This window comes from Lissotriton vulgaris, chromosome 6 (genome assembly GCF_964263255.1).
Source record: "Lissotriton vulgaris chromosome 6, aLisVul1.2, whole genome shotgun sequence".
Classification (NCBI taxonomy): Eukaryota; Metazoa; Chordata; class Amphibia; order Caudata; family Salamandridae; genus Lissotriton; species Lissotriton vulgaris.
The window spans coordinates 79,305,314-79,331,595 of record NC_141694.1 but is presented as its reverse complement, the minus strand read 5'-3'; the positions used below and the strand labels follow the sequence as shown (position 1 = coordinate 79,331,595).

Here is a 26,282-nt window from a genome sequence, read left to right as displayed (position 1 = left end):
GATCGCCGCCTAGTGTTGGGTCCGGATGATTGCACATTGTTGTCCTGGAAGAGTCTTCGAAGTATCACAAGATAGGTGGCTCCTCCCCTGGACTACAGTGCGCATGGGCATCCTCTCCATCTTCAGATTGTTTTTTTCCGCCATTGGGTTTGGATGTACTTTCATAACTCGGAGTTCGGAATCGATTAAAAACTTTCTAAAAGGCCAAAAGGCCTTCGGAGTCGTCGGTATTGTTATTCGATCGGTGCCAACAACTTTATTCCTGTTGTTTTCTACTCAGGACGTCGAATCGGGCCACGTGGCCTTTTCGACACCAAGGAACCAATCGTCGATGGAACGAAGTCCATTCAAAAGATGCCCCAACTGTAACTCATAATATCCACACATAGATAAACACCCTGTGTGTAACAAGTGTTTATCTCCAGAACACAGTGAAGCCGACTGCTTAGCTTGTGCACAATTTCGATCAAAGAAGACACTTCGGATTCGACAAGCAGCGAGGCAGACGATGCAGAAGCCAGCGCCTGTGCCGGAAAATATCTTTGAAGACGACGAAGAGCTTGTCGAAGCTGAAGACTCAGATCAACAGTCGGAGCAGGGGTCAGAACATGACTCCAACTACTACATCGACGAGGAAGATGAAGACATCGTCGAGGTAGGGGACGACGATCCAGGCATCGGAGCCGTCGAGGACGACTCCGGCGAGGACACTGGGCCAACCGTGAGTATGGAGCCCAGTACATTTACTAATAAGCTTCCAGAGGCTCAGGTCGAGGCATCGCCGGAAGGCCTTAGCCAAGATCTAGTCACCGATTCTATAGCCCCGCAATTCAGCCCGGCTAAGAATAAAACACAAGAGCCATCGGTGCAACATTACCATAGCTTGGTAACATCAAAACCGAAAGTGATGGAGCCAAAAAAGAAACCGAAACTGATAGACTTTACGGTCTTCGGACCGAGAGGTATGGATCCATCGGAGCCGACCAAAAAGAAAATGGTCGTCGACCCGGCTGGGTCGCATATAAGGGTTGTCGAGCCGAGAGCCAGTACACCCATGTCCACGCCGAAGCTAAAGGCTGTCGAACCGACGAGATCGATGTGGATACCAAGCAACACAAATAAGTGACTCGAACAGAAGAAGGTTGTCGATCCGAAACAGAAAGTCGACAAACCAAGGCGGTGCACACAAGGACACTCGAGCCGAAGACAAGGATCGAACCGAAGGTGTCCGTCGAGCCGAGGCAGCAAAACATCGCTCCGAAGCAGCAAGCTCCGAAGACGACACAAGGCCAAAAAATGGTTATAGAACAGACGGAACAGTCGGATCGATAACAATTACGGCTCCGAAGAAGTTCATACAGACTAAAAAGACTGTTGAAACACAAAAGTCCCTCGGACCGATAAAATTCGGACTTTCGAAACACGTGAAGCCAAAAGCGGTCGAACAAACAACCGGGATCGATCCGACACAGGCAAAAAAGGTAATAACGGGGAAAAGAGCTAAAACACCTGAAGAGCAAGAGCCCTCAACAGAAGAACAGTCAAAACTGTATGTTGACCCCGATACTGGCAAAGTTACCCTATATAAAAGGAAAATCAGACCAGACACTTATGCTGATACCTATAAGATACCACTCAAAAAGAAAAGAGGCACTTCTAAATCTCAGTTCTCTTTGAGCCTATAAGACCACATGTGCAAGAGACTTATACATATTCTCCCACACGCACAGATGATGATGTGGACTTTGAGGATAATGAACAGTACCATTATCCAGTGGACATTGACCAGGACAACCAGAATCAACCATGGTCTGGCCCTGTATATCATGGAGACTCTCAGCCCATACCATACAATACTGCATACCCTGTAAAAACTTCGCCTACAGAGGACACAGCTGCTTTTAATGCATTGATAGAAAGAGCAGCATACAATCACCACGTGGAGATGCATGCAGACCCCATTGAGGAAGACTTCCTCTTTGACACTTTCAACACTTCTGAAAGATCAGTCAAAACATTGCCAATGTTAAACGGGGTGCTTAAACACGCAGGGGAACATATTTAAGGAAACAACTAGGGCACGAGTCATTAACCTCAGAATAGAGAGGAAATATAAGGCAGCACCAGGGGATCCTACATACATTAGGGACAGCTGCCTTTAGACTCTTTGGTAGTATCCAATGCATCTAAACGTGCTAATTCTCAGACTACTGCCGAGGCTCCACCTCCAGACAAGGAGTCTAAAATTCTGGAGGCTTCAGGCAAAAGGGTAGCTGCTCAAGCAGCTAACATATGGAGAATTTCAAACACACATGCCCTGTTAGCCAGGTATGACAGGGCACACTTTGACACACTAGAGCAAATTCTCCAACATCTACCTGACCTTTATAAGGAACAGGCAGAGTTCCTAATACAAGAAGGAAAGCTAATATCTAACGCCTCCATCAAATGTGCGCTAGTTGCGGCAGACACAGCAGCCAGGGCTATCAATACCAGTGTCATGCTTAGACGACATGCGTGGCTCCGCATCTCTGGGTTTAAGAATGAGGTTCAAAGCACTTTACTCAATCAACCTGTAAACCCTGATTATTTATTTGGTCCTGATGTGGACACAATATTTGACAAAATGAAGAAAGATACAGAGACAGCCAAGTCTATGGGAGCCCTGCAGTCACAACAATACAGAGGCGGCTCCTTTTATCGCTCCAGCAACAGAGGAGCTGCAAGAGGAGGCTCAACACAGCAAACCTCATACAACAAAGCGAACACGCAAAACACCTACAACAAGAAAAGTAGAGGTGGATACCGTGGCAATAACAACAAGGGTAGAGGACGAGGGAATAACACCACCAGATCCTCCACCAATACCAAACAGTGACTTCTTGTCACTACCCCCAGACCATGTAACACCGGTCGGGGGAAGATTACAGCAGTTCCTGCCAGTCTGGGAAAACAGAACTACAGACAAGTGGGTGAGGCAACTTATCCAGCATGGCTATTGCCTAGAATTGACCTCCACACCACCCAACATACCTCCAAGACACTGTCCTATGTCCGCGGAACACCCACACTTATTGCAGAAAGAAGTCATCAGCATGCTACAAAAAGGGGCCATAGAACTAGTACCCTTAGAACACCAGGGTACAGGGGTGTACTCACTGTACTTCCTAATCCCCAAGAAGGACGGGTCTCTCAGACCAATTTTGGACCTCAGACCCCTAAACCAATACATCTTATCAGAGCATTTCCACATGCTCACTCTACAGCAGGTATTACCACTGTTGCGTCAAGGAGACTTCCTCGGAACACTAGACCTCAAGGACGCATATTTCCATATACCAATACACCCGGCACACAGGAAATATCTCAGGTGTACAATACAAAATCAGCACTACCAATTCAAAGTCCTTCCTTTTGGAGTGACAACAGCCCGAAGGGTGTTCGCCAAGTGCCTAGCGACAGTAGCTGCACATCTGAGAAGTCCGCATATTCACGTCCATCCATATCTGGACGACTGGCTAATACAAGCACAGTCAGCCCAGCAATGTGCCAGCCACATGTCACGCACTATTCACCTCCTGCACAGTTTAGGTTTCTCGCTGAACTACCAAAAGTCCCATCTTCAGCCTGCCTACGTACAGCAGTACCTAGCAGCGACAATAGACACTCTGGCAGCAAAAGCACAGCCAAATTCTGCCTGAATCAACAGCATTCAAACTCTAATCCAAAGGTTCAGGCCCCAGTACTCGCTCCCAGCCCGAGTGTTTATGCAACTGATAGGCATGATGGCCTCATGCATTTTCATAGTCCCTCACGCAAGACTACACATGCGTCCGCTGCAGGAGTGCCTAGCACGTCAGTGGATCCAGGCTCAAGGACAATTGCATGACCTAGTGTTGGTGACTAGTCGTGCATACAACTCTCTGCATTGGTGGAATCCACAAAACCTTTGCAAGGGACGACTGTTCCAAGAGCCTGTACCACAAATAGTATTGACGACGGACGCATCCCTGATAGGGTGGGGAGCCCATGTCCTCCACCACACAGTGCAGGGCTTATGGACCACGCAGCAAAAGAAGATGCACATCAACCTACTGAAGCTGATGGCAATTTTTATGGCAATGAAAGCGTTCAAAGTACATCTGTGCAACAAGACCGTGTTGATACGGACAGACAACATGACTGCAATGTACTACCTACAGAAATAGGGCGGAACACACTCTCCACAGCTGTCACATCTAGCTCAGAGCGTGTGGAAGTGAGCCATTCAAAGAAACATTTTTCTCATTGCGGAACACCTCCCAGGCAAGGACAATCAAATAGCGGATCTGCTCAGCAGACACAGCCAACAGGTGCACAAGTGGGAAATTCATCCCACAGTGCTACAACCATACTTCCAACAGTGGGGACAACCAGAGATAGACCTGTTCGCCACAAAAGAAAATGCAAAATGCCAACACTTCGCCGCAAGGTTCCCACACCCGCAGTCTCAGTGCAATGCGATATGGATGAACTGGTCAGGCAAATTTGCCTACGCTTTTCCACCAGCACCGTTGATACCGCTAGTGGCACGCAAACTGCGCCAGCACTCCATGACGCTAATCATGGTTGCTCCAACATGGGCGAGGCACCCGTAGTACACCACGTTCCTAGAACTTTCCGTGGTGCCTCATCAAAGACTATGACTAACACCCAGTCTCTTAACGCAGAGCCATGGAGACATTCAGCACCCAGATCCACAGCAGCTAAACCTTGCAATCTGGCTCCTGAAGTCCTAGAATTTGGCTACCTAAACTTACCTTCTGACTGCATGAACATTATCAAGTAGGTAAGGAGACCTACAACAAGAGCATGCTATGCGGCAAAGTGGAAACGTTGTGTCAGCTATTGTAACAACAATGACATAAACCCACTAGACGCATCAACTCAAAATATCATATGCTATCTTTTGCACCTACACCGCTGCAATCTAGCCTATACATCCATAAGGATACACTTGGCTGCCATAGCAGCTTACCTTCAAAACAGGCAGCGCCTTTCGCTATTCAGAGTGCCTGCAATTAAAGCATTCATGGAGGGGCTCAAACGAGTGATCCCCCCAAGACACCCACCTTCACCTGTCTGGAACCTAAACGTTGTTTTAACCAGACTAATGGGACCACCTTTTGAGCCCTTACACTCATGTGAAATACAATTTTTAACATGTAAGGTGGCTTTTCTCGTAGAGATTACTTCGCTTAGAAGAGTTAGCGAGCTGCAAGCCCTAACTATTCAAGAGCCATTCATCCAAATTCACGCAAATAGGGTTGTTCTTAGGACAAACCCTAAATTCATACCAAAAGTGGTATCCCACTTCCACATCAATCAAACTATAGAACTGCCAGTGTTCTTCCCAAATCCACAGTCAGTACCTGAAAGGGCTCTACACACACTAGATGTTAAGAGGGCTCTTCTATATTACATAGACAGGACAAAAGATTTCAGGAAAACAAAACAGTTGTTTGTTGCCTTTTCACAGCAGCACAAAGGCAACCCCATTTCCAAAAATGGTTTAGCTAGATGGATAGTTAAGTGCATCCAAATATGTTACATTAAACTAAACGCACTTCAACAGTTCCCCCAAGAGCGCATTCCACACGCAAGATGGGGGCATCCATGGCTTTCCTAGGAAACATTCCTCTAGAGGAGATATGTAGAGCAGCCACATGGACTGTCATACATACATTTACCAAACACTACTGCGTAGATGTACACTCCAAGCAGCTGTAGGACAGGCTGTTCTCAAAACTCTTTTTCACACTGCTGCAGCTGGCACGGGCAACCACCGCTAGGGGAGAGACTGCTATACATTCTATGCACAGGTATGAATTCAGCAGCCCACATGCCTCGAATGGAATATGCTACTTACCAGTATGCATCTGTTCTTGGCATGTAGGGCTGCTGACATTCATATCGCCCACCCTCCTCCCCGGTGCCTGTTACAGCTGTAGCATTCTCTTTTTGCATGGACATTTCTCACTGTACTATACTCCATCTCTGCCACAATGGCGAAAAACAATCTGAAGATGGAGAGGATGCTCATGCGCACTGTAGTCCAGGGGAGGAGCCACCTATCTCGTGATTCTTCGAAGACTCTTCCAGGACAACAAGGTGCAATCATCCGGACCCAACACTAGGCGGCGGTCTATGCACAGATATGAATGTCAGCAGCCCTACATGCCAAGAACAGATGCATACTGGTAAGTAGCATATTCCTTATCTGAGCACTACAATATCTGTATGTGCCGCTGATCAGGAGGGAGGTGCACTGGCAGAGCTGCGTAGGTGTTTATCCGAGTACTAGAATACCTGTATGTACAGCCGATCCGGAGAGAGGTGCACTAAGAACTGTGGAGGTGTTTGTGTGAGCACCAGAATATCTGTGTGTACAGCCCATCAGGAGAGAGGTGCTCTGGCAGAGCTGCGGAGGTGCTTGTCCGAGTACTAGAATATCTGTATGTACAGCCGATCAGGAGCGAGTTGCACTGGCAGAGCTGCGGAGGTGTTTGTCTGAGTACTTGAATATCTGTATGTACGGCCGATCAGGAGAGAGGTGCACTGGCAGAGCTGCGGAGGTGTTTGTCCGAGTACTAGAATATCTGTATGTACAGCCGACCAGGAGAGAGGTGCACTGGTAGAGCTGCGGTGGTGTTTGTCCGATTACTAGAATATCTGTATGTATGGCCGATCAGGAGAGAGGTCCATTAGCAGAGCTGCGGAGGTGTTTGTCCAAGTACTAGAATATCTGTATGTACAGCCGATCAGGAGAGAGGTGCACTGGCAGAGCTGCGGAGGTGTTTGTCCGAGTACTAGAATATCTGTACGGCCGACCAGGAGAGAGGTGCACTGGCAGAGCTGCAGTGGTGTTTGTCCAAGTACTAGAATATCTGTATGTACGGCCGACCAGGAGAGAGGTGCACTGGCAGAGCTGCGGAGGTGTTTGTCCGAGTACTAGAATATCTGTATGAACAGCCGATCAGGAGAGAGCTGCACTGGCAGAGCTGCGGAGGTGTTTTTCCGAGTACTAGAATATCTGTGTGTACGGCCGACCAGGAGAGAGTTGCACTGGCAGAGCTGCGGAAGTGTTTGTCCGAGTACTAGAATATCTGTATGTACAGCCGACCAGGAGAGAGGTGCACTGGCAGAGCTGCGGAGGTGTTTATGCGAGTACTAGAATACCTGTATGTACGGCCGATCAGGAGATAGGTGCACTGGCAGAGTTGTAATTCAGTTTCATTGCTTGAATACGAGGTAGTGCAGAAGACCAGGAGAAAAGTAGAGTGGGTTTCAGTTATGGAATCCTGGGAGGTGCACATGGCTGAATTACATGTGCGGCAGGCCCGGTTGCATGTGTGGCAGGCTTTCACGATCGCTATTGTTAAAAAGAAAAACGCAGGCGAGTGGAGGACACGCGCGCGCCACTGCCAGCATATATCTTCAATTACCACGGCCGTGATAATGGTGCGTGTAACAGACACCAATGGGCCATAGGTTGAGCTACGCGACTATTGCGTGTTCGGTTATAAAACAGCACGCACGCAAAGGCCAATGAAACTGGACCTTGGAAATGCACACACACGAGCTGTGTGGAATTCCAAGGTCCATTTTCAAACCCCGTACAACAGGGCTCTTTATGCTTTGCGAGCCCTAAAAAGGAAGGCGCATTCAGGAAAAGAACTAGCGCTACTTCTAGAGGAATCACAAGAGCTGCACACATGAACAAACTCAAAGTGAGGGATCTGTGGACTCCAGCAGATGCGGTCAGACACATCAACTACCTGGAACTGAAGACCATGTCCCTCGCCCTGAAGGCATTCCAGAAACAACTGTACAACTAGAAAGTGTTGATACAAACAGACAACATAATATCGATGTTCTACATCAACAAACAGGGAGGAACACTATCAGTCGCACTATCCAACCTAGCGCAGGAAATATGGAGATGGGCCATCCCACTCAAAATAGACCTGCTAGACATACACCTACCAGGGAAGGACAATGTGGAAGCAGACAGGCTCAGCAGACAGACTTCAGTATCCCACGAGTGGGAGCTCAATGCACAGGAAACGCAAAGGCTATTCAGGAGGTGGGGAACACCGACGATAGACCTATTTGCCACACACCAGAAGGCAAAATGCCGATACTTCGCATCCAGGCAACCAGGGGAACAATCCCAGGGGTGTGCCCTATGGATAACCTGGTCGAAAACATTTGCGTACGCTTTTCCCCCGATACCGCTGATACACAGGGTACTCAACAAGTGCAGAACCAGCAACATGACACTGATCCTGGTGGCACCAAGGTGGGCAAGGCAGACCTGGTACTCACAAATAATCGAAATGGCACAGGGACCACCCCACAAGTTCGGGAAAAGAAAAGACTTACTCTCCATGCAAAACGGAGAAGTACTACACCCAGAGACAGAGGGCCTCAACCTAGTGAAATGGCTCCTGAAGACATAGAGTTTGCACACCTAAGGTTACCTGAGAGCACCCTGTGGGTGCTACGAGAGGCAAGGAGACCTACCACACGAAGGTGCTATGGCAAAATGGAAGAGGTTCACACAATGGTGCAGCAAGAAGAAACTACACAAGAAGATGACAAGGGAATTAACGGTGCTAAGATATCTCACGCACCTGCTGAAAGCAAAACTAAGTTCATTCTCGCTAAGAGTACACCTAGAAGCGATAGTAGCCTACACAAGAGGGGAGACAGGAAAGAGCTTCTTTACATCACAAGTAGTAAAGAGATTTCTGGAAGGGGCAAAAAGGATTGCACCACCTAAGAGGATGCCGCCACCAGCATGGAACTTTAATTTAGTCCTAACAGAGCTCATGAAAGCGCCCTTTGAACCCATCCATAAGGCCTTCCTACAAATGCTGACAATGAAGACAGCCTTTCTGGTGGCAATCACCTCGCTGCGCAGGGTCAGCGAGCTACAAGCGCTAACACTGCAAGAACTCTACATTCAAATACACAATGATGAGGGTGGTAATGAGAACTGACCCACATTTTATGCCAAAGGTGGTATCGAGGTTCCACATGAACCAGACAGTACAAATACCAAGCTTCTTTCAGAAACCGTCCACAAGCGGGCACTGCACACTCTGGACGCTAGAAGAGCTGTGATGCATTACATGGAAAGAACTAAGGAGCACAGGAAAACAAAGCAGTTCTTTGTGTCCTATGCAAAAAGTTTCCTGGGTAGACCTGTAACAAAGGGTACCATTGCACGATGGATCGCACAAACTATACAATCCTGCCACAAACAGGCAGGCCAAGAACTAGCAGAGGGGGCACTGTATCAGGAAAAAGGGAGCAACAATAGCCTTCCTGGCTAACACCCCCCATTCAAGACATATGCCTGGTGGCAACATGGGCTTCAGTGCACACATTCACTAAGCACTACTGTGTGGATATACAAATGAACAAGGAAGCACAAGTAGGACAGAAGGTGCTTCAACATATATTCAACAACCAACGCTCATCTTCCACCCAGCCGCCACAAACATAACAAACCGCTACAAAGTCTATGCACAGTATAGTGAATCCAGAAAGGTTAACACTGCAAAACGAATAGTTTCTTACCTGTTGGTGTAGTTTTGCAGCTTGAAGATCTTTCTGGATTCACTAGCGAACCCACGCACCTCCGCCAGAAAGATGAGGCAGGAGATGAAGGTGGTAATACAAGGACAATATAGAAACAGACACCTTAAAGGACAAAGTTGAAAAATCACTTACTTGAAGAAGAAATAGAAAACATTGCCAAAGGATTCACAAATGGAACACAAAAGCAAGAAAAAAGAATCCCGAAAATGGCGCCCAAAGGTGGGAGCTTCCGCAGGAAGCGTGCCGACGTCACAGGAAGCACACCAAAAGGTGGGACGTCAACGCCCACCTGGGCTATGAAAAAAAAAATTAAAAAAGAAAAGACTACGATTCCGGACCCAACCACTAGACTGCGGAATAATGCACAGCATAGTGAATCCAGAAAAATCTTTAAGCTGCAAAACTACACCGACAGGTAAGAAACTATTCGTTATCATAGCACTACCCTTAATAACCTAGCTTATAGTACAACCCTAGGAGCATGATTCAATGGGCGTTCCAGTACATTTCTTAGGTTTGTGCACAATTTCCTATGTATTATTGTGTGCCGTCTGTTATGTGAAGGGAGCTTCTGGAAAAAGTCACTTATATTATGCAACTCAAATAAAAGGTAACCATAAAGTAAGTATCATGTAGGGTGATGCTTTAACACAGGACTTTGTCAGGGGTATAGAGAATAAAAAAGGCCCGGAGGTGGAGCACAGTGGGCGGGGGCGTGTCTTTGTCTATCTTGAATACAAAGCGGCCTACCAACCAATTCTTAGGCCAGTCTTTCCCTGGTACCGTCAGGTCGAGGGGGCAATGCCGCAGCGGGGGTCAGGGGGCGGCCTCTATTCTATTCATCGGTTCGATATTTCAGATTGTCTAATCATGTTCTCTGTCTAAGTGAGAACTGTCTTCGCTATCCTCCGTTTCTCTAAGGTACCTCTCGGGGTGTTACCAATTCTCTAAGACACCCCTCTAGAGGTCTGCTATCGGATGGCGCCTCAGTCCCTGTGCGACCAAGACCTCCCCTGTGCCCCCGACCAGTGTGTTACTTAGCATTTCCAGTCTCTGACTGTGGGGCCAAATGTTGATTTCCATTTTAATACTATCCTCCTCCTAGCCAAGACCAAGGCTAAATCCACAAATCTTGTGCTCAACTTTCCTTTTCGGTGGTCAGGGGAATAGCTCCAGCAGACATGTTCCAATCATGGGTTCGAGCATGTACCCCACTGCCACACCTGTAGTCTTCAAGACATCTTCCCAAAACCTATTTATTATGGTACAGTCCGAGGTCATGTCGGTGTCACTATGGTTGCACCTTTGGCAGTTGCGTAGCTCGCTACCGTAGGCAACTTGGATTCTACGGGGCATCATATATGTCATATTGGTGTAATTGAACTGTGTATATTTCATCCTGGTATTGCAAGAAACCTTTTTGGGTTATGCTAAGAATCTGCCCCAGTCTAGAACTGAAAGTTCCCTGTTCAATTCTCCCATTTGCCACACACTTTTTATAGCGAGGGACGGGACATTTCCGACAGTGAAGAGTAAAACCCTTTTACTTGGTGCCTCACTACGTCCACGTTGGTCATGGACTGTAATACCACATGTGTCACTGACTTTTCAGGTCCTTTACCCCACAAAGCCCTGAATGTCTGTGTCAAGGCCTCGTATAGGAGGAACTGCCCATGTTGAAGCCTAGAGCCTTCGACCAGATCCTCCAAGGGGGCTAGAATGGACTGTTCGTTACAGTCTCCCACTGTTTCCTGTCATACCTAAGTTCGGGCTGACAATTGTTAGGGGGTGAATATTGTTCTGGGGTTGCCGTGCGGTAAGCCTATCAGCGGTATATGGGGGAGTTTCTATCCTTTAAGCCACGCAGCATTGCCACCACTGCAAAGCCATGGTCTGTATCAGGGATTGGTGGGGGATTGCCACCCCTGGGTCAAGCATTTTGACTAGCAATAATGTTGTGCAGTCTCCAGAATCCGTCAAGTTTGTCCCCTCAGGGCCTATTCCTTCCAGCCCTTGTCCCAGCCACTGCAATAGAGAAGCCAAGAAATGGAGTTCAAAGCTCGGCACCCGCAATCCACCCTCTGCCATGAGCCGCGAAGTGTTGCCCAGGACACCCTCCGATGCACCGTTTCCCATAAGAGATCCCACAACAGGTCATCTAGTTGTTGGAACCATCCGGTAGGCACCACAGTCAGGAGATTGGCAACGAAATATAGGAATATAGGAGGCGCAGTAACATGACCATCTTTGATAGAGAAACTCGGGCCATGATCGAAAGGTGCAAGGAATACCCGAATCGGACACAGGATCTGAGAGATCTAAGAGCTCCTCTGAGGTTCCCCTCTCTCAGATCTTCTAGTGAGTGGAAAATGTGTATCCCTAAGGATCGAAAGGTAGAGGAAGCCTAGTTCAGATCTGATGGAAGGTCTATGAGGGGGTATGGTCAGTGACATGGGGAGCACATAGGTCTTATTTTTATTTACCCTCAAGCCAGACATGCGTTCAAATCTATCTAAGAGGTCTAGTGCCACTGCAGATCCCTGTACAGTGTCACTAAGATATATCAGGAGGTCATTGGCATAAAGAGAAATGGTATGGACATGGACCCCAACTGTAAAACCCACTCCCTCGCCTCTATGACAAAACAGCACTTCAACTGGTTCTATCGCCAGGGCAAATAAGAGGGGTGATAGTGGGCATCCCTATTGTGTGCCACAAAAGATTCGATATTGTGTGGACTACTTTGCCTGTCTTGACCCTGGCCGTTGGAATGTTCGTAAAGTACCTTCACCCATTTCACCCCGTTATCACCCAGACACATGCGCTTCATGCTTTCGAACAGGAAGTCTCATATTACAGTGTAAAAGTCCTTCTCCAGGTCTACTGACAGGAGGGCAGCCCTAGAAAAAAGCCTCACTCCAGGATAATAATGTTAATGTTATGTTACGTTATGCTATAAGTTTTTTTTTTAGCGCACGGCTGCCCCAGCAAAGGGGCGTCCCGGCGCTTTACAGAAAGAAAGGAAAGTAAGCCACAGCAGATGGAAACCTAGATCTCACACATATTGATGGTTTAGCAGAAGAGGTGGGTTTTGCACTGAGTACAGTCTGCGTAAATTAAAGGATGTGCTTCGTGCTGGAATAAAGCTGTTCTGGTCTGCATGTATTAATGTAGACATGTGTGGCGGCAAACAGTGTACCAGAATCTTGCTCCAGATTTAAAATCCATGTTGAGCATTGAGAGAGCACAGAACTCAGTGACCTGAGCCTCTTCTGAGGTTGCCTTAGGGAGCAGGACCACCAATGCATCCCTGACAGATGCAGGGAGCCGCCAAGATTCGGCATATATGGTCTCCAAATGGGGAGCTAGTTTTGATGCGTATACAGAGTAAAATTCTGCAGGAAGACCGTCTGGGTCTGTGGTCTTACCTGCGGCCATGCTCTTAATTGCCACCAGTATTTCTGGAGTTTCAACGGCCCCCCTAATGCTGCCTTCACCTGTTGATCTAGCAAGCCAAGTGACAAAAGTGAGAGACAAGCTCTTTATTCTTCTTGTGGAACCTGGGGGGGGGGAGGAGGGGTGCATTGTACAGAGATTCATAATAATCACAGAACATGGTATTAATAGCCTTTGGGTCATAGACAGATTGGTTTGTTCCTGTTCGAACATGAGTAATCGGGGAGCCTTATGTTTCCGGTTTAATCATCCACTCCAGTAAGCGTCCAGGTCTCCCCTCTTCTTCCTGCACCATGGTAAGGCATTCCCTGTAGTCATAACACCTCAGTCTTTCAAGAGATTGATGGTACAGTCTTCGTGTTTCTTTCAGTAGCCCCTGGCTTGTGTTGTCCAGGCCCCGTGCATTGTCTAGCCTGTGTAGTTTTTCCTCTAGCACCCTTAGTTCCTGGTTCACTTCTCGCTGCTCCCCAATCGATTGTACCAGGGAAAAATTCCTGTGTCATCACTTTAAACGCTTCCACCCCATCAACTCTGTGAATGCTGTGTGTGTATTGGTGGTAAAGTAAGCATCATTGGTAATACCCAGAGATTCTTTGAAACAAGAGTCTTCCAACATCAGTGGATTGAGGTGCCACAATGGGACCAGCGGGCGCTTCCCTACAAGTTGAAAGGATATCAGTCAGGGACTAAGACGTCAAAAAATGTGCCCAAGGTACTCTCTGTGTGTGTTATGGAGTTCCCTAAGCCAGAGGAGCAAAGGAAGGCATCTATCCTTGTATGCAACTGATGTATAGAGGAGTAATATATATGAGTAGTCTCTGTCGTCCAAGTGTTGTGTCCTCCAAATGTCTTCTATCCCCCAATGTCGGATTCTGTCCCTGAATCCTGCCGCCTACAAGGATGGGCGCACGACATGGAATTTAAAGTCATATGATTATCATGATATTAGAAGCCCTGATGATGTCCGCGTAGGACGAAACGCGTTGGCTGGATTAATTGGATAATGTACCTTTGTGTTGAAAAATTGGATTGAATAATAAATTTGTCTGGATAAATTGGATGATGTACCTTTGTGTTGAAGAATTGAATTGAATAATACATTTGTAATTGGCTTTTCAATTAAACAAGACTCCCTTGGGATTTTCTTTATTGGATACAAAGAAGAACAGATGATATATTAGCGCACTGCTTGGCAATCTATAATTTTTTGGATGTATTGCACGCTCTTTTTGTATAGATTGTAGTTACATTAAAAATTACTAATACCAGCCAGTAAAGCCTCTTCTCCTTAGAGGAAAGCAAGGATCGTAGTGGACTGCCTCACAAGGAATGGCAAACCCACTTTTGGCAGAAAGAATGCCCTAGTTCTGACGACCAGCTTATCCAGGAAGAAGGTGGTATGCAGGGATTACGTCGAAAGTGGCTGCCGTTTATTGATGCGGTACACAAAAGTGATCTCAGGGTCAGCAGCCTCAGAGAACAACTCTGAATAGGCTTAGAAGGTATGCACATTCAAAAAGTTAGAACCAAGTTATGGTCCCACAGCGGCATAATACAATGCGAAGGAGAAAATAAATATATAAGACCCACCAACACGCATCACGACAGTGACTTAACTAGGTTGAGTTGGTCAAGCAAATGCAGAAAAGTCAATAGTTGCCTTTAATGGTAGCTACGCAGAGCCTTGCCCGCCCAAGGACAGACCAAATAGAAGTACATTAGAAAGCATCGCCTCAGGCAGATTAATCCAACGATCCTCTCACCAGGAGACAAACTCTGCTGAACATATAGAATAGACTAACTTGGTGGCTGTCGGCCAAATTGACACCTCTGCAGTTACGCTAAAACTACTCAGTTGGTTCCACTCGATCTCCACTTATGTAGGTGTAGAGAGTTGAATGAATATCCCAACCCTGTTGCTACGACACCAGATCCTCCGAAGAGGCGGAAAGATCGGAGGGCAAATGCATAGGCTTAGCAGCTAAGCGCACCAGTCTCTTTGAACCCAGTCTGGGGCTGTTCGACATAGCTGAGCTTGGCCTGGATATGCTTCACTGCATTTTTGGCCATCCAGGCATCCCTTATTGTTATGTCATTTTATAGTCCCCCATGTTATGCGTGGACAAGACAGATTTAGTGTTGGATCAGTTCAAAGACAGGCTTGTTCTAGACACCCACTGCAGAACAGTTTCTGGACCCGCAGAAGATCAGAAGAGAACTGGACCTGCTCTCTTTGACCTGAGAAGAGCTGTGAAGGGCTAGGCCATCTCCTTATTGTACCCACGACAAAGACGTGGACTCCAAGGGTCAGTTGGCTAACCTCGTGTGTGGCTACAGGGCAACAACAAACTACAAGAAACCTTCTACTTGGAGTGCCTAGCTGCTGACCATTAGCAGCTGGACCTGGACCTGGACCTTGATGTTGGCCTGTGCTGGAGTGAGTTCCGGCTCTTAAGTGCTGCCCATATCTCTTGGGAGCTTTAGAGTTGACCTTAGAGAAGCTGCTCTAGAAACCCTGAAACGTATGGACTTACAAGATAAATCAGATACTAAAGTCTTTGCCCAAGATGAGCCTGGTTGGTGTATCCGACCTGCGCTCCATCAGGGTTATCCTGAAATTGCACCTAGGTACTGGTCTACTGCAGCCATAGATTATCAATGGTGCTTTGTGCTTTATGGTGTTATTTTACCTTAAATCTTTCAAAAACTCCTATCTCTGGTTCCCCTTATTGGAATGTTGTAATTTTGGTGTAATTTTATTTAATAAAGTTTACTCTAGTTTTGTAATTCGGTTTGGGATTTTGATTGACAGGCATTTTGACTTTATTACTGTTTTGTTACTGCATAAATGCTTTACACATTTCTCTAAGTCATGCCTGTCTGCTCAGTCCGATAGCTACCAGGGGGTTTAGCTAAGGTTAATTTTGTGACTTGGAGGAGTCATCCTGACAAGGGTTGTGATTATATCTTAAAGTGGACAGTCAATCATTCCAAAGAATTAATTTCTTACAATCATGTTTTGTATTTTGCTAGGAAAGTAGAAATTAGGTTTATCACCAAATGCTTCTGATGGCTGAATAGAAGAATGTATTTATTGCTCTTTAGTCTGGTTTCCAGCTTTCACAATTGTATGCTTATAATCAACCAAAAATGCATATGAGCATCAAATGAACCTCTCTAAGTCCAATGTGAACTTGTGCCAATAGGAATCCAAGTGACCGGTCCCTGGGGATACCTCTTTTGATGAGTTCACACCCCAATATACTTGTTGCCACTGGTTCAAATGGAGGGAGGTCCTCTTTTGTGCATTGTACGTAGCAAGTTACCCTGGCTCACTTAGTGAGCGTCTTTCTTCTGTTCATTGTTCTCCTCTTCAGGGCGCGCTGGTCGGGGTTGTTGGAAAAGTTGGCTGCGGAAAAAGCTCCCTCCTTGCAGCAATCACTGGAGAGCTGAACAGGTAATTTTAAATGAGTTGAGGCTCTTGGTTATAATTTAACGTGATAGTCACATTCAATGAAAGACCGTACTCGCAGTTACACCCTGGAACAATTAGCCCAGGCAACAACATGATCTCCAGGTGCCAGAAAAGAGTTTCAGACACCTCTCCTAGGAACGTAGATCTAATCAGCTAAAGCCTATTGAGTTATCATTAGAATAATACACTATATGAAACCAGAGGCACTGATACAACTAAAATTTTAAATACCTGATAGAGACATCTAGCCGTGGACTTCTTACCTTTGAATTACCCACAAACCAGAAGCTCAAACCCATAAAGAACACTGACTACTGGTATGGAAAACAAGGGCCCTAAAGGGGAAAGACTGTGTCCCTATAAATACGTTCACGGAGCGGCGAGGAAGGGTGGGTCAGTAAGAAATCTGTGGCTAGATAATGTCTCTACCCGATAAGGCTATACCGGAGGAAAGTAATTTGTCCAACCTATTCATGCATTATTTTTTTGTTGTTGCAATAATAGTACCAGAACATGACAACAAGAAATGATATGCGTATCAACAAGATTCTCAGCAAGTCCATCAGACCAAGGAGCAATGAATGAAATCTCAGAATAGCAATTACCTAATTGAGATTGTTTACGACTTGCAAATAGGTAATCGCTGCATTGAATGTAAGAAAATATATGGGGTTGCATTAGCGATTCAGTATATATTCAAATTGATATTTAGGGAATTGCGAATAGCGATAACCAAAATAGCAAATCTGTTTGCAAGTAGCAAATGATACATATGCCCTACATTGATTACATCACTTCCAGGAAGTGAACATTGGAGAGGAGTGTTGTGGAAGTGATTGTGAAAATTAAGTCTCAGTCTCCCTGAGGGTTTGCCATCCACCCCTAAATTATGTGAAAATGTCACAAAAGACTCCGACAAGAAGGCTGAGGCCAGAAAAAGAAAACTAACGTTTTCTGAAAAGAAACTTGAGATACTGACAGAGGAGTATATGCCCCACAACAATGACCTGTTAAGAAAAACATCTCTTGCAGTGCCAGATTCACAAAAAACTATGGAAGGCAATGCAGGGGAAAATGAATGCAGTAGGAGTCACACAGACGTCCATCAAGGTCCAAAAGATGGTATGACCTTAGATCGAAGACATAGAAAAAGGTAGCAACCCGACTAACTGAGGCCAGAGCAACTGGAGGAGGTCTTCCCACTCCCCTCCTACCCCCACCTCCACTGCGCTTGAGGAACTAGTGGAAGCAACGTTGGAACTAGAGTAGGTGGAAGGTTTTGGCACAGTAGACACATCTGAGATTCCAAGTACCTCTCAAGGTAAGTGAATCACATGATTCTAGTAAACACGCCATGCATATTAATGATTGCATAAACATGACATATAGCAACTAATTGTTTTTAATGTGCGTGCATGAAACACCAAAACCATATCAGATACGGGCCACACTGAAAGTGTTAGAAAATTAACCTTGAATATGAACAGTGCATTATGGGAGATGTGGTTCATTCACAAGAGGCTGCTGTAACTTCTCAAAGTTTATTATTTGAACCCAATAAATGGAAACTCGTAGTACAGTAAATACTTATGATTTAATTTACTAACAGATATCCATGCCCATGTGGTTGATGTTTCTGAAGGCAAGGGCCTTGAGGATATCCCAATGCAACATGATGAGGTATTGTCGATGAGAATCAGGATACAACTCTCCAATTGCAACCAATGAGCCCCACAATGCAAGTGTTTTGGTGGCTTGGGGGCATTGATGCTCAAATGACAGCGCTTATAATAGAGGGAATTTAAGCTGATTAATAATACACTTCCTAATATTGAAAAAAGTACAGCAACAGGATTAGACAACATTGCAACAGCTGTAGTTGATAATCAACAGCACATGATGATCTTACAGAAGCTGTAAAGACCTTATGTATAGAAATCAATGCCGACCATGTACAACTGAGACTTAGGGAACGTCAACAGTCTGCCCGCAATGATGGATTGACAAGAGCAATAAACAGACTTGCACATGCAACATCTATGTGGTCAAGGCGCACTGTCATCCTCCAGGTTGAAATGGGGCACTACTGCGGGAATGTGACTTGGGGACGGTACAGATCACAAGTGCTGTGGAGACATTACAAATCACTTAGATAGCAGGTGCCAGGCAGGTAGTATGTCCAGAGTGAAGACCGCTCTAGTGTCAGCAGCATATCTGTCAGTGACACCATGAGTGTGCGTGAACTCGGGCATCGCACTGCCGGAGATCAAATCTGGGTGCCAGCACATCTGGTCGTACCAAATGCAAGTCACAGCCTGGTATCCTCATGCTTATGGTGATTATTGTCACGGTCCAACGACTCCTCTGGATCGATTGATGCTATTTGGGTTCCACCTCCAGCTTTCTCCGTGCTCCGGAAAGAATATCTGACAGAGCACGATAGTAAGCAGGCGAGGGATAACTGGTCCGGGACTGGAAACGAGGGTAGATGAGGTCTCTGTAAGGATACAAAGAACACACAGTAAGACGAGAGCCCTATGCTTCCTATTTCCTATGAACTCTCTTCTCCTCTGGCCTCTTTCCTACCTGATGCGTCTCAGGACCTCTCTCTTCTACCTGTGAGATACTGTCTCTCCACAAATACGTTTCTGCAAAACACAAGAACACTCACACAGGTTATATACACTTCTCCCCCCCGCTACGCTGAATACAAAGCTTGATGTGGTGTCAGATACCTACTCGTTAGTTCCCAGTCCCTTGCTTTAAAAGGTTCTACTCAGGCTTTAAGGGTATGGATACCAATGCCACAATTCCCACGGAAACCAAGAGAGGAAAATGTTCGATGGTTCTGGTTTAATACTGAGTACACTCTTCACCAGAAAATACGGATGGTGTGTTCTGCCCACACCCTAGCAAGTTGACATCTCTTACCAGTACGGGATCCGAAGAAATGTTCCTCCGAAACCTACCATTACCTCTTGTCAAATAGAGAGGGTGCAATCCTGCGTCTCTCACGGTAACGGATTCAAACGGGTTCCAGAACCAATCAACCTCTTGTCAAATAGAGAGGGTGCAAATCCCGCGTCTCTCTCAAGAACCAAAAACTCCCAACACCAGTGAACAAAATAATAATCCCAAAACAGTGTCGCACTCGGGAGGGTGAAATCCAACGTCTCCCCGAATGCACAAAGAAACGTGTCCAAACAAAAAGTTCCCGAAATTCACGAGAGGGTGCAATCCTGCGTCTCTCAGTTCGGGTAGATCCAATGTCCCAGAATAGGTAACCCCGCAGCCGCGGGTTACGGTAACACACTATGGAGCACTAGCAATCCAGAATACAAATCCTGAAGCTCTCGACTCTGATCTCCGAAAAGACAAAATTGCGTGCACCGCACTCCGGTTCTCACGGGTTTTTATGTTCTCATCCCGACTCGGTGCTCGCTGAGCTTTCTGGGAGTTGTAGTTCCACTATCGCTGGGTAGGCACAGGCCGGATCCTGATAGTATGCCCCCCTCCACCGTGCCTCCTAGCGCCCGGCTTCCCCGGGTGTCTGCGATAGAAAGCACGAATTTCTCTTGGAGCATGAACCGCCGTACTCGGTTCCCACGAATCATCCTCAGGTTGGTATCCCTTCCATGAAATGAGAAACCACAGCTTGCCCTGGCGGAATCTTGAGTCCAGAATCCTCCGGACCTCGTACTCCAACTGCTCGTCCCTCAAAACCGGAGGAGCCGCTGACATTTTCGCCTTCCCAGCGGGTTTCAACAAGCTGCAATGGAATACTGGATGTATTCTTAAATGCCCCGGAAGTTTGAGTTTGAACGCCACCCGATTGACCTTCCGAAGTACAGTATAGGGCCCAATGAAGCGAGGATGGAACACACTGTGATAGCGGAACCGGATATTCTTAGTCGAGAGCCATACCCTGTCCCCGACTTTGTATTCTGGCCCATCCTGTCTATGTTTGTCCGCCCAAGCCTTATAAGTTGATTTCGATCTTTTCAAGGTGGTTCGGATGACTTTGTGGAGTTTGACCAACTCCTCCACATGGGCCGCCACAGAGGGATGATTCTGCACTTCACCCGGTATCACAATGGGCAAGGTCTTAGCATGAAACCCGTTGTTGGCCCTGAATGGTGTTTCCTGGATGGAACTGTGCCAGGTGTTATTATAAGACAGTTCCGCGAGCCACAACATAGAGACCCATGATTTTTCCGCCTCCTTTGCATAACACCTCAGATATTTCTTGAGCGTTTGATTCATCCTCTCCGTCTGACCATCAGATTGAGGATGGAAGCTGGTGGACAATGCATCTTCCACCTGTAGGGCTGTGCACCACATGTGCCAGAACCGGGCGATGAACTGGGGCCCTCTATCAGATATAATGACTCGAGGAATCCCGTGCAGACGCACCACCTGCGTCAACAGTAGCTGTGCTGTTTGTTTGGCTGTTGGGAGATTGTGGCATGGTATGAAATGCGCCATTTTTGTAAGGCTATCTACTACCACTAATATGGTGTTGCACTGTTGATCTGTTGGCAGCCCCACTATGAAGTCTACGCTGATGGTATGCCAGGGATGGGAAGGAGTTGGAAGTGGCATAAGTTTCCCTTTCGCCCTACATTGCTCCCCCTTAGCCCTTGCACACACCTCGCATTGTCCTACCCAGTTCTCCACATCTTTACTCATCCCTTCCCACCAAAAATGGCGTTGTATCAGGAGAAGGGTCTTCTTTATCCCTGTATGGCCTGCCACTACAGCATTATGACACCAATTGAAGGCTTGTAACCTGAGGGAATGTGTGGGCAGGTATAGCTTTCCGTTACATGTGTCAAGGCTCGATTGGTATTCTGAGTCGCCCAAGTAGACCACTGTTGAGGGCTTTTCTGCTTCACCACTTGAGACACGAACTGTTCTATTGCATTCGCACACAACACTTTCTCTGCGGGTATGATGGCCTGTGTTTTTTGTATTGATGTTTCTTTTTCTGTCTGCCTTGACAGGGAGTCAGCCTTCTTATTGTCCGCCCCGGGGCGGAACGTGACCACAAAGTCAAAACCCGCAAAAAACAACATCCATCTCATCTGTCTCTGTGATAGATGGCGAGCTGTTTTCATGTAGACCAGATTCCGGTGATCCGAATACACCGTGATGGAATGTCTCGCACCCCACAAATAATGCCTCCACTCCATGAAGGCCTTCTTTATGGCGAACAATTCCTTCTCCGCCACGGTATAATTGGCCTCAGCGGATGACAGCTTTTTCGATAGAAAAGCCACCGGGTGCAATTGTCCAGTGTGCATGTCCCTTTGTGAGAGGATAGCTCCGACCGCGGCATCCGAGGCATCCGCCTCTACCACGAACGGAACATCCATTTGAGGATGTTTCAAAATGGGAGCCGTACAGAACGCTTCTTTCAATGTATTGAAAGCCACGTCTGCCTCATTCGTCCACTCAAATGTCGTCCCCTTTCTCAGCAATCGAGTAATCGGAGCTGCCACTGCTGAGAACTGTGCAATGAATCTTCGGTAATAGTTGGAAAACCCCAAGAAACATTGCACTTCCTTCACACTCTTGGGAGTTGGCCACTGCTGAACTGCCTCCACCTTACGATCTGCCATACGGAAACCCAAGGGGCTCAAGATAACACCCAGAAACTCCACCTCCTCCACTCCAAACTCGCACTTGCTAAGCTTGCAATACAAGCTGTTGTCCAGTAGTCTCTTCAGAACCAAAATGACGTGACTAGCATGTTGAGGAATAGACCTTGAATACACCAAAATGTCGTCGAGGTAAACGATGACAAACTGGTCTATATAATCCTTCAACACGTCATTTAAAAAGTATTGAAACGCCGCAGGGGCATTGCAAAGCCCGAACGGCATTACTAAGTACTCGAATAACCCGTATCGAGTCTTGAAGGCCGTTTTCCACTCATCCCCACTGCGGATCCTCACCAGATGATATGCACCCCGGAGGTCCAACCGAGTGTAAATGTTGGCCTCCCTTACTTGGTCCAACAGCACAGGGATGAGTGGTAACGGATACCGGTTCTTAATGGTCTGTCTATTCAACAGGCGATAATCAATACAGATACGTAGTTCCCCGTTGGCTTTGGCTATGAAAAACAGAGGTGAGGCCGCCGGGGATCGTGATGGCCGAATAAACCCCATGGCACAAAACTCTCTCAAATACTCCTGCAGGTGTTTGGTTTCAGGCTCTGAAAGGGCGTATACTCTACATGAGGGTATCGCTGCTCCTTCCACCAGATCAATACGACAATCGTATTCTCTGTGAGGCGGTAAGGACGCAGCCTTGGTTTCACTAAACACCTCACTATACTCTTCGTACTCGGCGGGGAGGCTAACATCTTTCTCAACCGCTGTCGCTACTTGATACCCTTGTGATAGAGCAAGGAGATGATGGACCTTTTCCCTCATGCAGGTTGTTTGACATTCTGTCGACTGAAAGCTGATGGTTTTCCGTTTCCAATCCATAGTAGGATTGTGCAGACCTAACCAAGGCATGCCTAGGATAACCTCATATTGAGGTGCTTCGATAATATTCAGGACAATGGTTTCTACATGCTCCATAGGATCTCCCGGGAGGTGCAGCTCTACTTCCTCGGTGTGTTCAATGATAGGGCCGGACTTCAGCGGCGTGCCATCTACTGCCAGCACTCTCTCTGGTTTCTGCATCGCCACTCTCACCAACCCCAAACGTGCTACCAACCCTTCGTCTATGAAGTTACCCGTGGCTCCCGAGTCTACCATACTATGTACTGGGTATAGAGTTCCTCGCACCCGCAACAACATAGACAGGACGATGTGCGCTTCCGTGGTCGTGGCGGAACCCCCCGCCAGCGATGGCAACCGCCACCCTTGCTCCTCAGGGTTTTCCTCCAACACCAAGGATGCACTCTCTGAATCCCCCTTTACCGCTGGAACAGCTTGGGTCCTTCCCATCGAATACGGACGGCCTTTCTTGGGTTTTACCGTACAATCCTTAACGTAATATACCCTTTTTTCCGCAATACATGCAGAGGCCCAAGGTACGGCGGCTCTCTCTTTCTGCTCTCGATAAAGGAGCCCTAACCGCCCCCAACTCCATAGGTTCGGCTCCACCACCCTTCTCCTGGGGTATCCCCCCTTCAACTTTCTTCTGACCCCCAAGGGGTTGATACCCACGTCTCCGTTCACCCACACGGTCCGCTCGACGATGGTCAAGCCTCAGCGTCAGGTTAATAAGATCGGTACAAGTAGCAGGCTGCGGATCGATTTGCGCCAGAACATCCTTCAACTCGTCTGAAAGACCATGATAATATAAGGCCTTTCTCTTCTCCTCTGGCCAAGCTGTTTCTGCTACCAGACGGTTGAAGGCTGTCATGTACGTGATTAAATCATTCCGCCCTTGTTTCAAATCTAGGATATCCGTGTCTGCACTTAGGGTCGTGGCTCTTCTATCGAATACCCTTTCGAATTCTCTCCGAAAAGCCCCCAATCCGATAGGAGAAGGTCATCATTTTTCACTAACGGCCCTGCCCAATTCGCCGCATCCCCTGTCAGATACGAGATAGCAAAGGCTACTCTTGACATATTAGTGGGGAACGACGCAGGGCGACATGCGAAATGTAACGTTATTTGCGTCAAGAAATTTTGGACAGATGTAGGACTCCCCGAATATCTCTCGGGACTGGCCAACGGAATAGGCTGAGGGACGGTGACCTGAACCTGCTGCACACCTGCAGAAGCACTAAAGGGATTCCTGCCTTGTCTTTCTACCTGTTCCTTTAGAGCAGCTGCTTCTGCTCTTGAAGTGACTAGTTCTTGTTGTACCAGCAACAAGGCCGCCATTACATCTTCCAAGGTAGTCATCACTACTCGATCAAGAGGAGGTTATTTCGTGGGCACGTAATTCTGTCACGGTCCAACGACTCCTCTGGATCGATTGATGCTATTTGGGTTCCACCTCCAGCTTTCTCCGTGCTCCGGAAAGAATATCTGACAGAGCACGATAGTAAGCAGGCGAGGGATAACTGGTCCGGGACTGGAAACGAGGGTAGATGAGGTCTCTGTAAGGATACAAAGAACACACAGTAAGACGAGAGCCCTATGCTTCCTATTTCCTATGAACTCTCTTCTCCTCTGGCCTCTTTCCTACCTGATGCGTCTCAGGACCTCTCTCTTCTACCTGTGAGATACTGTCTCTCCACAAATACGTTTCTGCAAAACACAAGAACACTCACACAGGTTATATACACTTCTCCCCCCCGCTACGCTGAATACAAAGCTTGATGTGGTGTCAGATACCTACTCGTTAGTTCCCAGTCCCTTGCTTTAAAAGGTTCTACTCAGGCTTTAAGGGTATGGATACCAATGCCACAATTCCCACGGAAACCAAGAGAGGAAAATGTTCGATGGTTCTGGTTTAATACTGAGTACACTCTTCACCAGAAAATACGGATGGTGTGTTCTGCCCACACCCTAGCAAGTTGACATCTCTTACCAGTACGGGATCCGAAGAAATGTTCCTCCGAAACCTACCAGTACCTCTTGTCAAATAGAGAGGGTGCAATCCTGCGTCTCTCACGGTAACGGATTCAAACGGGTTCCAGAACCAATCAACCTCTTGTCAAATAGAGAGGGTGCAAATCCCGCGTCTCTCTCAAGAACCAAAAACTCCCAACACCAGTGAACAAAATAATAATCCCAAACAGTGTCGCACTCGGGAGGGTGAAATCCAACGTCTCCCCGAATGCACAAAGAAACGTGTCCAAACAAAAGTTCCCGAAATTCACGAGAGGGTGCAATCCTGCGTCTCTCAGTTCGGGTAGATCCAATGTCCCAGAATAGGTAACCCCGCAGCCGCGGGTTACGGTAACACACTATGGAGCACTAGCAATCCAGAATACAATCCCTGAAGCTCTCGACTCTGATCTCCGAAAAGACAAAATTACGTGCACCGCACTCCGGTTCTCACGGGTTTTTATGTTCTCATCCCGACTCGGTGCTCGCTGAGCTTTCTGGGAGTTGTAGTTCCACTATCGCTGGGTAGGCACAGGCCGGATCCTGACAATTATCCTGTTTGTCTGTACACATATGTCAAACTAGGAGCGGCTGGTTTTAAAGCGATACGGGGCTGATCCCTAAAAGGCGAGGGGCTTAGCCCGTAGCGCTTTAAAACCAGCCACTCCTAGTAGGTTACTGGAGGTCCCATTTTATTAATAATATCCCTGCACCGCAGCGAATTTCGCACCGCAGGGAAGGGGTTAAGCGCATGAGACATTACTTGAAATCCTCCCTTCCCCACGTCCCAGGAAGCAGGGAATATAAGTCAAAGAATAACTTCATCCTGGGGGTCTCTGAGAGACGATTGTGTGACCTGACATGACCTCAAGCCATAAATATACCAAGGACAACGAGCAAACACTGCCGATGTGGATACACTGCTGGTCACCATGCCTTTTCAAGATTACTAAGAGTAAGCACAGCAAAAACAGAACAAACTTTCCTCAATATCCTGTTTTTGCGAAACTTACCATACTGCACTGATTTGTGCTTACAATCTATCTTGGAAGCCCTGAAGAAGTCTCATTGTAAGAGACGAAACGCGTTGGCTGGCTAAGAAGTGAATCTTTCTGTGTTCTTGGATTTCTCTTGTGCCGAAGTACTTTAATAAAGAACTTGAAAAAGCAAGTCTGCAA

The 26,282-nt window shown here is 47.0% G+C and overlaps 1 protein-coding gene across 2 annotated transcripts in view; it reads left to right on the top strand.

Moving 5' to 3' along the window:
- LOC147706825 (ATP-binding cassette sub-family C member 10-like) overlaps positions 1 to 26,282 on the top strand; it is an 875,391-nt gene that overhangs the window by 361,750 nt on the left and 487,359 nt on the right. For both annotated transcript variants that reach the window (XM_086925960.1, XM_086925959.1), the window contains exon 8: positions 16,482 to 16,561. In XM_086925960.1, coding sequence (XP_086782086.1) covers positions 16,482 to 16,561 — 80 coding nt within the window. The remainder of the gene's footprint in view (positions 1 to 16,481; positions 16,562 to 26,282) is intronic.